General features: G+C 39.2%; 1 protein-coding gene across 3 annotated transcripts in view; it reads right to left on the reverse strand.

Moving 5' to 3' along the window:
• LOC111159979 (inositol 1,4,5-trisphosphate receptor type 2) overlaps positions 1 to 12,889 on the reverse strand; it is a 490,010-nt gene that overhangs the window by 258,099 nt on the left and 219,022 nt on the right. For all 3 annotated transcript variants that reach the window (XM_022522705.1, XM_022522706.1, XM_022522707.1), the window contains exons 29-32: positions 9,207 to 9,329; positions 8,374 to 8,574; positions 6,083 to 6,334; positions 3,127 to 3,252 (exon numbers count right to left, since the gene is read on the reverse strand). In XM_022522705.1, the coding sequence (XP_022378413.1) occupies positions 3,127 to 3,252; positions 6,083 to 6,334; positions 8,374 to 8,574; positions 9,207 to 9,329 (702 nt within the window). The remainder of the gene's footprint in view (positions 1 to 3,126; positions 3,253 to 6,082; positions 6,335 to 8,373; positions 8,575 to 9,206; positions 9,330 to 12,889) is intronic.

Genomic DNA, 12,889 nt, shown 5'->3' on the forward strand with positions numbered 1-12,889 from the left:
AGTGAGCTGACTCCTGCTGGAAATACACAGGCAGGTGCTGAAGAGTGTGAGCCATGGGACTGCTGGTCTCTTCCAACCTTAAGAGTCTATGATTCTTGCAGTCCAATTCGCCACGTACCTTTCCTTCAGATCACCTTCACCATTCCCCACTGACATAAATCAGCTGTTCCAGGATATCATCGTTTCACGGGAACATCTGCATTTAGCCCATCTTTCTGTCAAGTCACTACTGCGCATGCCCAGTTTCAAAGATGGTTTCTGGCTCTTGTTTTGGGTATCCTCAACATTGTTATTGGTATAGGTATTGAGGAATCTTGTTGAAATTGCTTCAAAGCCTACATATATCCTTGTAATAAAATACCAGTGACGTTACCATGATATGGATAAAATAGAGGATATTCCCAGCTCTCTGAGTAAGGGCTACACCTGTGCATATGCATTATCTCATTGAAGCCTCCTGATAACTCTATGAGGAATGTGTTATTGGATCCATTTACAAATCAGGAAACTGAGTTACAGGGGTAAGTCCTTTGCTCAAGGTAACTGAAATAGGAAGAGGCAGAATCTGGACTTGAACTCTGGTCTGGCTAATGCCTCTGAAGTACCTACTCTGAACTACTATATTCTCCTGCAGTGGTTCCCAAAGTGTGGCCCCTGGACCGGCAGCTTCAGCATCACCTGGGAACGTGTTAAAAAGGCAAAGACTCACACCTACTGCACCAGATACTCTGGGGTAGGGCTCAGCATTCTGTTTTAAGAAACAATCCAGACAATTCTGATGTTTGCTGAAGTTTGAGAATTACTGATCTACACAACTGAAAAGTTGCCTAGGAAGCCACTTCTACTTTATTTAAACAATGTTTTGTATTTGAATTTGAGTATGCGGTGGCTCCTTAATCTCTCTTCAAGGGCAGAAAGACAAAGCCCAGTTACGGAAAAGCCAGGTTTCCTGTCCCTTCCCTGAAATAGGAAGGGTAATTCTTTGTCATTCTTGGTGAAGGGATAAAGGAGCTGCTGTTTTAAAATATAAATAAGAGCGAAACCAGAAGGAAAGAAAAAAATGCTTTTTACAGTATAGCTAAGAGGTTGTGGTTAGACATAATGAGTGAATAGACTAAAAAGATCTCAAAATTCCCTTCAAGCCTTTATATAATAAATAACATTAAATGTCTACTTAATCAAAATCGTTAAAATAAAAACCCTTCCTAGCATGCATGCTTTCTTTATAAAAAAGAATACATACATCGTAGCTTTAGAAATACATCAGCAGCAAGGGTATTTCCAGAGTGGCATAACCAACGGCTGTTACCACCAGCTTTCTTTGGTTTAAAAGATAAAACTCTTTGTAGCTTTGCAGCTCATGCTGCCTAGAATATGACCTTGGTCCTGTCAAACTTACCTGTAGTCCATAGCATTGTGCAGCTCTGCAAATCAATCTATAATCTCTTTAATATCTTCCCGCACATGCAGTTTTAAAGCTCAGTCATCGGCATAAACCCATCCTTTACTTCAAGGTCTCTAGCGATCCTTGTAGCCCAGCAGAGGCAAGGGCTTTCACAAGGGGGTCAATATGAGGAGTATGAAAATTGTATGTAAAATAAGATGATTTCTCCACAGGTGCTAGTTTGCCTGCCAAAGGCAACGAGTGGCTTTTCATTCTATAGAAACGAAGTAAAGTAAGGACTGCCTTACTCCACGCATGTGTGAACATGGTGGAGTTGGCTTAGACGACACCACATGGAAGGTAAAATAGGCGCATTTCACCCACAAGGCCCTTATGTCTGAGTCTGAGTCAGTGTTTTCTTATATCCCTTTTGTCTTCCTTCCTTCCAAAAAGGATTGTAGGGAGGCAGTCAGCATCCATTCTTCTAAGACAGTGGAAATATGGACCTCATTAACCCCCCTTTCCTCCAAATACATCTAAATAAGACATGTGTAAAGCTACCAGTACTTGGGAATGTAGAGAGTCAAAAAACCTGGGACAGCCCCCATAAGTCATCACAGGTCTAAGGATTATCTATACACTACCTTCCATTAGTGAAACTTTTTTTTTCTAAAAATTTTATTTATTTATTTGACACAGAGAGAGACATATCACGAGTAGGCAGAAAAGCAGGCAGAGAGGCGGGGGCGGGGGGGAAGCAGGCTTCTACTGAGCAGAGAACCTGATGTGGGGCTCAATGCCAGGACCCTGAGATCATGACCTGAGCCAAAGGTAGAGGCTTAACCCACTGAGCCACCCAGGCACCCCCCATTAGTGAAACTCTTATTTGAACATTATATCCTATCATTTCAAAGGGAAAACTAAAGATCAAAAAAGCTAAACTAATAGACCCTATATGTTATGACAGTTCAACATGCCAAAAAATGTTGAGGGGAGGCAAAGATATACCAACTAAAATTAACTGCTACCTATAAAGAAGAGTCCTTCCTTCCTTTCTTCATTCATTCATTCATTTACTCAATTTTACTCAAAAACACATGCTAGACAACATCTAGAAAATGCCAACCAGCTCCACATGTCCTCTCCAATTCCCCCAAAAGTCCAAACGGAAGGAAATGGACTCAGTAAAAAGGAGGACCTATTTTAACTGACGAGTCAAACCAGATGATTCAATTTCTGGAGCTCTCTCCCAAAGAAAACTTTGAATAGGCAGCACTGAGCAATGCTAAGCCTTGGGTAGTCTGGTCAAGTACCTGAAGTCTGGTCAAGTCTGAAAGCTGTGGTCAAGGCCTCCCGAGATCTCTTCTATCTATGATTAGTAATTGCATCCATGATAAGGGGCTGAATACAAATGGATCTCTGCCAATGTCTTCCCCATTCCATGTAAAAAGGCCACTGAAATTCCAACTAGTAACAAACCGATAGAGCCAGTGGTAAAAGTAGAAATCGATACCTCGTTTCTATACACACTACACTGGGTATTTTGTGTGTATGAACTCATTAAATCTCATTCACAATCTTGCAAAATGCATGCACAACTTTTTGAAAGTCATGGATTACATCCAAAGTTGGAGGGTTTAATTCCAAATTTTCATCCAGATCCTTGATCCTGTTTAGTCAAAATATGTATCAAAAACATAACTAACCATGAAGCCGTGTTTAATGGGGAAAGTGTAACTCACCCTTGCCATGTCCACCAAGAAGTTCTCAAATAATTTCCAAATGTGGTTACTCGTGTAGATTTCTTTCATTTCCACTTCAGTGTCCACATAACAGTGATTAACAAAATTCACATAAGCAATTTTAACCTGTGCAAGTTTCAAATACAAAAGAAAGTGAGTTTTCTTCTTTGTTCATTTTCAAATAGCAAATGTGAAAAGTTAAATAAAATCTGGGTTAGTTATTATCGTGGATTATAGCATGTTTTATGCCTATGTAAGAAAGCATTCCCATATCCCTTCTCTTAACTAAAACCCTCCAGGCCCTGACCCAGTAGCCTATTCCCCTGCCCCTAGTGACTGGAATGCACAAGTACATCAGACTTAAAACCAAGTCTATCCTAGTTGAGACACTGAGAGTCAAATGCGCTCCCTTTCCCTGTCTTCCTTTCTCTTCCTCTCCCTCCCTTCTCTCTGTCTCTGACATTCTGTCATTCTCTCTCTTGTCTCTGTCATTATCTGCTTCTCTATCATTCTTTCTCTGTCTCTCTCTCTCTGTGATTCTTGCTCTCTCTCGCTCATTACGAAAATGGAACAAGTTAAACCCAAACTCCAAGAGGCCATCTTCCGCAAGTACATGGAGGACAATTATGCTCAGAAGAAAAGAATGAGGCAAAACCACAAACGAAAATGGCACAAGAGATGGAAACTGACATTGTTTGAACCTCTTGAGCCATCAGAACAACTATCCTTCAAATTCCCGAATACGGGAGCCAAAAAAAGTCCTTTTATTTAAACAGTTTAAGTTAGCTTTCTGTCATTTGCAATCAAGAGAGTTCTAATACAATGTTTAAATATGTTGATTAAATAGTACTTTATTGCCATTCAGAAATATTTGTTACTATTTCTGAGAAGAAACAGGCTTGAAGTTTAGAAAAAAAATCATATTGAGATGTAGCAACATTCATTCTCATATTTAACAAAATTCCTCATAAAGGACTGAGATGAGTCTCACCAACATAGAGTATTTCTAAAGTATGTAGGGGAGTAGTTTTTGTTTCTTTTCTTTCCCTTTTTTTTTTTTTTAATGAAAATGTGATGAGGGGCATCTGGGTGGCTCAGTCGGTTAAGCATTTGACTCTGGATTTCAACTCAGATCATGATCTCAGGGTCATGAGATCGAGCCCCAACTCATGCTCTGTGCTCAGTGCGGAGTCTACTTGGGTTTCTCTCTTTCTCTCTGCCCCTCTCCCCAGCTCACAGATACTCCCTCTCCCTCTCTCTCTCTCTCTCTCTCTCTCTAAATGAATAAATAAATGAATAAATAAATAAATAATGTGATGGGTGCTATAAACCACCCCAAGTGCATATACATACAAAATCATGTAAATAATTTCAAGGATTCACAGAATCCAAGTTAGAATATAAGGAATACAGGACCGGCTTTCATAAGGCCAAAAAGCAGATGGAGTGCCTCTGTCAAGAACTGATTGTAGGGTAGGGACACGTCAGAACCACTCAGTGCATGATCATAATCACCTTGACAGCAGCTTTATTTATTCACTGTTTGCTACAAGCCAAACACCTTCAGCATTTTGTATGTAATATCTTTCTTAGTTCCATCCTCCAGCAATCCTCTCAGTTACATACTATAATCGTTTCACTTTAAAATGGTGCAAATTGAGGATCACAAAGGTTAAATAACCTGCTGGAATCAGTCACAAATCTAGAAGTAATGGATCCAGGATTCTGACTTATTCTTTAATTCATTTGTTCCTTCATTCAAACCGTATTTATTAAGTATAGACTCGGGTTCAGGTAATACAATGGTAAAGAGAACAGCCCAGTTGCTACTCTCCTCACACTTACAATCTTGGGAAAGCATGTGAAGGATGCAGACCTTTATTAACAAAATTCAAATGCCAAATTTCAAATTGTAGACTCTTTGTGGGAGGTCAGGGAATGTTCCTTACAGAAGAAATGCTTGAATCAAGATAAGAAGGGTGAAAAGGAATAAAGTAAGTGAACGTAAGGGGCCAGAGTGGTGCGGTCAGAAAGACCAGAATGTGGGAAGAAGCACGGTCAGAATCGGAACCTCAAATACAGACAGAACCCATGAATTTAATCACTACAGTATTCCTTTCTTGGCCATCTCATTTCAAAGCAATCAAAGCATGCGGTACCCTTGGTATGAACTGTCAATAATTCCACAAAATTTCAGAAAAATATACTTTTAAGTCACTACATAGGACTACTGGGAAGTTAGGGAAGTTAACTTAATCTGACACCTTTTTAAGTTACTACGAATTAAAATGTTTGGATTTCTATCATATCTGATGCATCACCCATTTAAAAACTTTGCAACAATACACCACAACAGTAGAAAAGGAAGAGATTATTGCAATGTACATTCCTGGAAGCCTCATTAATCCTGTTGGCAGACAACCAATTTTTAATGAGTTTTTTCCCTATTATCAGAGGCAAACAAGGACAGAGCATAAAAAATAATGTGTGAATAAAGCAAAATGCGCGTCCATATTTCCAAGAATGCACTTATTCCATCAAGCAAGGTAAACCTATAGAGTCTAATAGATGATACTGCTGCACCATCCCAGCCCAGCCTATCAGTAATCGTGAGCTATTTATGAAGCATCTATTACATGCTCGAGAACATACCAGAGGTAAGAAGTCCAATCTCTGTTTTATCACATTGCCATACTTAGAATTTAAGAGACTCCTAGAGTAGCTTCCAGTAAACCCACAGTGGCTCTACTCTGAAAAAGTTTATCATCTTTCAGAGCTTCTTGTACAGCTAAGAAAGGGAACTTTATATGCTCTTTTAACTCTTCCTAATTATATAGTGAAGTACAATTTCTTGACTAAATACATTATCTCACTGTAAACAGTATGGGGGTGTCTGGCACTTCTGCACTCTGTATTAATAACAATTTCATGGCTGCTAAGCTTTTGCCAGGCTTACCTCGGGGACGCAGTCATCATGGGTCACAACCCTCACTATGTCGTCCAAGGGCAGAAGGGAATTGCACTTGATTTCAGTGTAGACGTTCTTCCCCTCTGTGCATGCTGCCAGCAGCTCCACCAGGGTGATGTGGTAGGCTAAGGGGCCACTCTCATCCCCTCGGTCTCTCTCTGAACACATCATATGGAGAAGGATGGGAAATGATGCTCTATCATTGTAAAATATCAGCACATCTTCACCCCCATTTATCAACTGAAATGATAATAAGAGAGTCTACATAGCAGTCCAAATGTTCGTCCTTGAAACTATTGCCAAAGATTTGGTCTATCTGGAAACACATGCATCTCTTTATAAAAAAAAAAAAAAACACACAGATAATATCGTAAAAGCAGAACTACACCAAGGCAGGAGGTAAAAAGATTCTAGTCAGATGCCAAGTGATTATTTATGAATACTATCAAAAACAGCCAGGGAGATAGGGGAGAGGTGGATGGGGACAGGAATTCAATGGCGTGGATGATAGTTAATCATTCCCCAGTGAGTTATCCCCTGAAATTAAACCTGCAAAATATTTCAAGAAAGTTGCTTCCCTCTACTTCAAAATGGAAGATGCCATTGCCAAGACATGAGAAATCTCCTTAAGTCTCATTTTACTAAAGCAGAGTACAATACCCCCACCCCCTTCAACAGTGACAGAATATAAAAGCATGTACTTTGAGCCAACTTGCAACTTCACAAGAATCTGGAAATTCCGTGTGTCATGGGCACCAGCAGAGAATGGAGGTAAAATTGGAGAAGAGAGAAATGGAGAAAAAGAAGATTTGAAGAGAGAGAGAAAGAAACAAAGAAATGAATAAGCAGGGGGTTTTAGGATATACATTTTCCTTCCTGTTTTGTTTTTACAATTTTATTGGAGAGTTCTAGCAGGTGGTAATTTTATTGCTCAAACTCCATAATATCTTACTGTCTATTTTCAGTACCAATTTTCTAATCCCAATAGGAGATATTTGGGGGATATGTTTTTTCTCTATTTTAATTAAATTGGTAAGAGATTTAAATCAATAAGACATCTGGCTTGCTTTGAACGTTTTGTGGAAAGAGAATGCATATGTGTCAAAATATGTATTATATGTCAACACAATATAATATTACAAATACTTCTTTCCACATAAAAACACTTCCCCTAAGAGGTGTCATAAATTTTTGCTAATTTTTATTTGCTACTTTCCCATTTTAATCCTTTCCTTGGTGATCATAATGCAAGGTCAAATTAGCTCCCACATTTCTAGGCAATGAAGAACAATTATGAGTGTAAATATAGATAAGGAAAAGGTAAATTTTACAAGTTTAAAATGTTCTTTAAAATGTTTAATAACAATAATTTGCATTAAAAATTCAAGGCTTTAAGCTGAATTAATTTTAAGATTTCTATGGGGCAGGAGGGACTCACATTACATCAATGTAGAAGCCCCCCTCCCTACTATAAATTGGAAGTACATAATTATGAAAATCTGCTCATATCAATATAATCTATTACATAACTGTTTGATAGCCACGGTTGAAAGCTGCCTTAATCCATACAGGCCTTTAGAGAACTATTAGGTCACAGAGCAATGATTTACCCAAATGGGCTCAATTTCTCCAAAGTACCACTTGGTTCCTAGTGAGTAACTTACTCATTGCATAAATCTCACTCAACGTCAAACATCACAATGAAGAGAGCAAAATAAATGAGGGGCTTCAACCATCTGTGTTTCTTAAATTTTCAACTTACATTTCCACATATAATAAATCACTGATGGCTAATTTCTATTAATTAACTCAATTCCCTTCAAACCCTTCTACAAATAGTAACAGAGAACACCAATTCTTTCTTTCAGGAATAGATCAAAGAAAGGCAGTGGGAAAACAAAGTTACAACCATCTTTGTTACAGCTTGAAAATTTTAAAAATATAAAAATGTGTCACTTTCATTCTCAACTATAACATTTCTCAGAATTTTGCTCTTTAAAATGCACAAATTCTTGTGCTCGCTTTGGCAGCACATATACTAAAATGCACAAATTCTTTAAGGATCAAAAGGAAAAATAAACTCGGAAAATTATGCAATCAACTTAATGGTACGTTACTTCACTAGACTTAAACAAAATATACTTGTTGCATAAGACATCAGGACGAAATTATTTTCCCCACCTATGTTGCGGGGGCTTTTCACACTACACATTTACAGAAAACACACACTCGCACACATGACTTATGTGAAGCTGTTAAAACGCAAACCGAGCACATACCTCTGTCATTACCATATCCTGGCATTTCTTCACATATTTACCATCTGCTTTTACAATCGTTTGCAGAAACCTCAGGTACTCCACATGGCGGCCGTGTGTCTCGATGCAATGCACAAAGTGTTGCACAACTCTCTCGCTGATCTCATTGCAGAGATGGTAATTGTTCATGAAGATGTGCCGCATGGTTTCTGCTTCCAGGAGCTAACCAGAGAGGAATATGCCCTTGTAATTCTGACAAGATCAATTTTCTGTTTTACAGTACTTACACTAATTTCCCTGCTTGTGATCAGTTTTATATTTTATGCAAAGCCATAGTGAGTTTCCTGGGCAAGCCTTCTACAAAATGCAATGAGCTCATTCACCATTAAAAGCAAACTGAGCTCAAAAAGGAATTTAGTTGGAAAAAAGAGTTATCATAAAGGTCAACGTGCTGGCGATGGGATTCTTTAGATTCATTATCTGTTACTCAAAGTTAGCTCTTCCCCTAGTATCCACTGACACATTTTACAGAGTTTTCCGTATTTCTCTCACTCATGGCACTGCCATTGTTATTGGTCCTACCACATTTTTCCCTAACGTTAAACTGTATACATATAAAGGAAATGGTCACTTGCAAGTAAAATTCAGGTAGTATTTCCAGTTTCTATGAATGCTTCCTTAATGTAAAAAAAAAAAAAACAAACAAACAAAAACCAGATTCACTTTTAGGGAGAAAACCCCTATAAGGAAAAAAGTAAGCTGGTGATGACTAATAAAATTCCATTCATCAATGTTGCTAAAATGAATTGGATGGACACTTTACTATCAATATTAGAAGTCACTAAAATACTTACACCAGGAGTTAAAAACAAATTCAGATGTTTATGAAGGAGAACTTGGTTCTGTGGATTTCCCCGGCAGAAATTCTGCAGGAAGGTGTGGGCCAGATTCATCACTTCGTTCATCTTTTCATCATTCTATAAGTGAAAGAGTAGTGATGAAACAAATAAACCATAATACAAAGTATTATGAAAAAGAATTTTCCTTCCCACATGGACTCTTTCTCTCTGCTACTGTGTTATGCTCCTCCTATGTGCCCTTTCTGTTTCTACACCTCCCCCGCAACCCTATAATCCCCGCTCTTACCATCAACCCCCCACGGTCTTCTAGATGTTTCTCACTTTTTCTTTATTTTTCCTTCTATTACCTGTCTGCTCCACTCTCTCAACCCCTCTTTGTTTCAGTCTCTCTCTTTCTTCCCAACCTCTCTGCTTGCCCACTACATTCTCCCATCTGCCCACGGCTGCATCTTCCTCCCCACCCCTGTGTCCAGTCTTGGTGCCCAGAGCTCATCTGTCCTGCCTTTCTCTCTCTCTGTCTCTCTCTCTGTCCCCTCAATCTCTCTGTTCCCTCCCTTTTCTGCTTCACCCCCATCCCTTTCATCCCTCCCTTCTCTGGGACTTGTTCTCTTTCCCAGTATTTCTATGTATATGAATCTTCTTGTTTCTTGTTTTCTCCTCTTTCCCTACCTTCTAGATCTTCCTCCTTCTCAAACTCTTCCCTTCCTGCTGCTTTTCCCAGAGTCCATCATCCCTCATCCTCTTGCCTTGTCCCTAGTCTCTTTCTTCTCTCCACTCGCTTTTCCTCTATTCCTGCCCCTCTGTAAATTTCTCTCCCTCTCTCCCCCCCATATATATATACATATATATATATACATATATATGTATATACATATATATGTATGTATTTCTGACCTCATCTCAAGCCTCCCCTCCTCCCACCTTCACCCTTTGCTATTTTTATTTTTTATTATGTTCAATTAGCCAACATATAGTACATCATTAGTTTTGTTTTTTTTTTAAGATTTTATTTATTTATTTGACAGAGATCACAAGTAGGCAGAGAGGCAGGCAGAGAGAGAGGAAGGGAAGCAGGCTCCCACTGAGCAGAGAGCCCAATGCGGGACTCGATCCCAGGACCCTGGGATCATGACCTGAGCCGAAGGCAGAGGCTTTAACCCACTGAGCCACCCAGGCGCCCCCATCATTAGTTTTTGATGTAGTGTTCAACAATTCATTAGTTGTGTGTAACACCTGATGCTCCTCACAACACGTGCCGTCCTTAATACCCATCCTTTTGCTACTTATCTCGTCTATTTCCACCTCTTTGTCTTACTTTTCCTCTTTGCTTTCTGATCTCCTCTATTCCCCAAACTTTTGGGGCCCCCCTCTTTCTGAACACATGTGCTCATAAGTTGCTTTCCTTATTCACTGTCATTTTCCAAAATCCCGTAACACTATCATTCACTTACAGGAATCTCAACAAGAAATTCTAAGTCTCAAAATTCAAAAAGAATGCAAACTTCTCTCCTTAATAGTAGCCTTTCAACAGTATTACTGAAACCATCTAAATTTTTTCTGGGTAGTTGATTATCCAATTTGTCATGTAGTCAGTGTCAGAGATACAAAATGGACTCATGTTTTGAGTAGTAGTTTTAATAAATAACTTAATGTTTTCTGTTTTTTTCTAAGAGTCTATAGTTTATGCCATCTATAACTAAACAAACAGCCCAAGATCATTAATAGACCCATTTCTTCATATATAAAATAGGGATGATTTAATTAGATGAGTAAATGAGACCAAAAATTTCATTCCTGACCTAAAAATAGTAAATTTTAATTCAAAATCTACTAACACTTTCCTTTATTTGTGTAATGCAGGGATGGTTCAAAGACATAGAAGAGACTTCAGCCACAGGAATACCCAATTCCCATTGAAAAACTGGCCAACACAGAAGAACATAGGACCAGTACCACTGTATTTGACATTTCTTTGAAACTCTCTTCTTGTTATTTTTTTTTTTTTTTTAGATTTTATTTACTTATTTGACAGAGAGAGATCACAAGTAAGTGAGGAGGAAGCAGGCCCCCTGCTGAGCAGAAAGCCCGATGCCAGACTCAATCCCAAGACCCAAGATCATGACCCAAGCCGAAGGCAGAGACTTAACCCACTGAGGCAAACAGGTGCCCTCTCCTCTTATTCTTTGTTTGTTTCTGCACCACCCAGTTATTAAAACTGAGCAAATCTATAAACATAATGTAGTAGTAAAATACTGAGCACCAAGTTTTATTATTAGAAGAAGGGACTCGATCATGTGTCCAATGCCCATGTTACAATATCAAAGATGAAATAATGTGGATAATAAATGCTGAGGATTTAATACCTTTTGTTATCTTTCAATAATTCTTTTATTGTATTCTGTGCCATAGAATGAATTATGCCACCTAAGGAAGGGTAGAACTGAGTTTATGTGTTAAAAAGTAAGCTGAATTGGGGAGCAACCCCATTGGACAAGTGTAAGTCCAGGTGGGAAGAACATCTGCACCAGGAGAGGCCTGGCAGGGCAGGGAGACCACCTGGGAGATAAGGAGGGCACCCACCCTGGGGCTGTCAGAGCCTGAGTGAGGGGCAGAGGGTGTCCCTATGGAGAAGGGCCCACTGCAGTGATGGAAGATTAGGAAGATTAACTATTTACAGTATTAACAAGTGAGTAAATATTTCAACACACACATATGGTCCCCGGCTTTGTCTATTTAGGGGGCCTAGAAGGATAAAACCCCAAAAGCAATACATACACTTAGCTCTCAGAACTTTGCTTCTACACATCATTCTCCTCCCAAATGGAACTGGAACCACTTAAAGAAATGTCTGATTCCAGAGTTGGAACCAAAAAAAAAAAAAAAGAAAGAAATTCAAGGTGATCCTGGAACAATGATGCACATGTTAGAGGACAGAAAAGCTAGCTCAAAGGGGAGCATCTGAGAATCAAAGCGCTAATCAGAGATGCCTCACATAACCTAGGGAACAAAATGAGCTCCCATAATTTACACAGATTAAAATAAATAAGTGAATAAATAGATTGAAAGTTTGATGACGAAGGGGATATTTACTCAGTTTCAAAGAAGCCTTCCACAAAATACTCATTAATTACCAAGGGAAAATGAGTCCTTCACCGTGGAGAATCCTGGCAGATACCACCTTAATCAAGTGATCAAAGTGAACACCATCGGGAATGGGACCAAAATCAAAATCGAGTGCCTCCTATAGGGAGTGGTGGGAAGAACTGATCCTCACTTCTGTTATGTTCCTGCCAAAGATGCATAACTGAGTCTAATCATAAGGCAACATTCACTGGCCCAAATGAAGCAACAGTCTTCCAAAGTGTCAATTCCCTTAGAGTTCCAGCAAGAGGAGATGAACAGACATGACAACAAAACAGCAGCTGTTTCTGAAGTGAACCATTTTGTCAAAAAAGGACACAGTTGAGATGATGAGAGAAATGTGACCAGCACCTGAGGATTAAGTGGCCATCAAGTGTCATGCTCTTTCCTGATCTGGAAGCTTGACACGTGGTTGTGCAGAAAGAAGGGCGTCCTTTTTGTGGGAACCACACACTAAAGGGCTCAGGGCTGATCAGCTTGGTGACTCACTTCCAAGTAGTTCAGGAAAAAAATTCTTGTACCTTTGCTATGCATTT

The sequence above is a fragment of the Enhydra lutris genome, unplaced genomic scaffold (genome assembly GCF_002288905.1).
Source record: "Enhydra lutris kenyoni isolate GAN:26980312 unplaced genomic scaffold, ASM228890v2 scaffoldscaffold72, whole genome shotgun sequence".
In the NCBI taxonomy this organism is placed as follows: domain Eukaryota; kingdom Metazoa; phylum Chordata; class Mammalia; order Carnivora; family Mustelidae; genus Enhydra; species Enhydra lutris.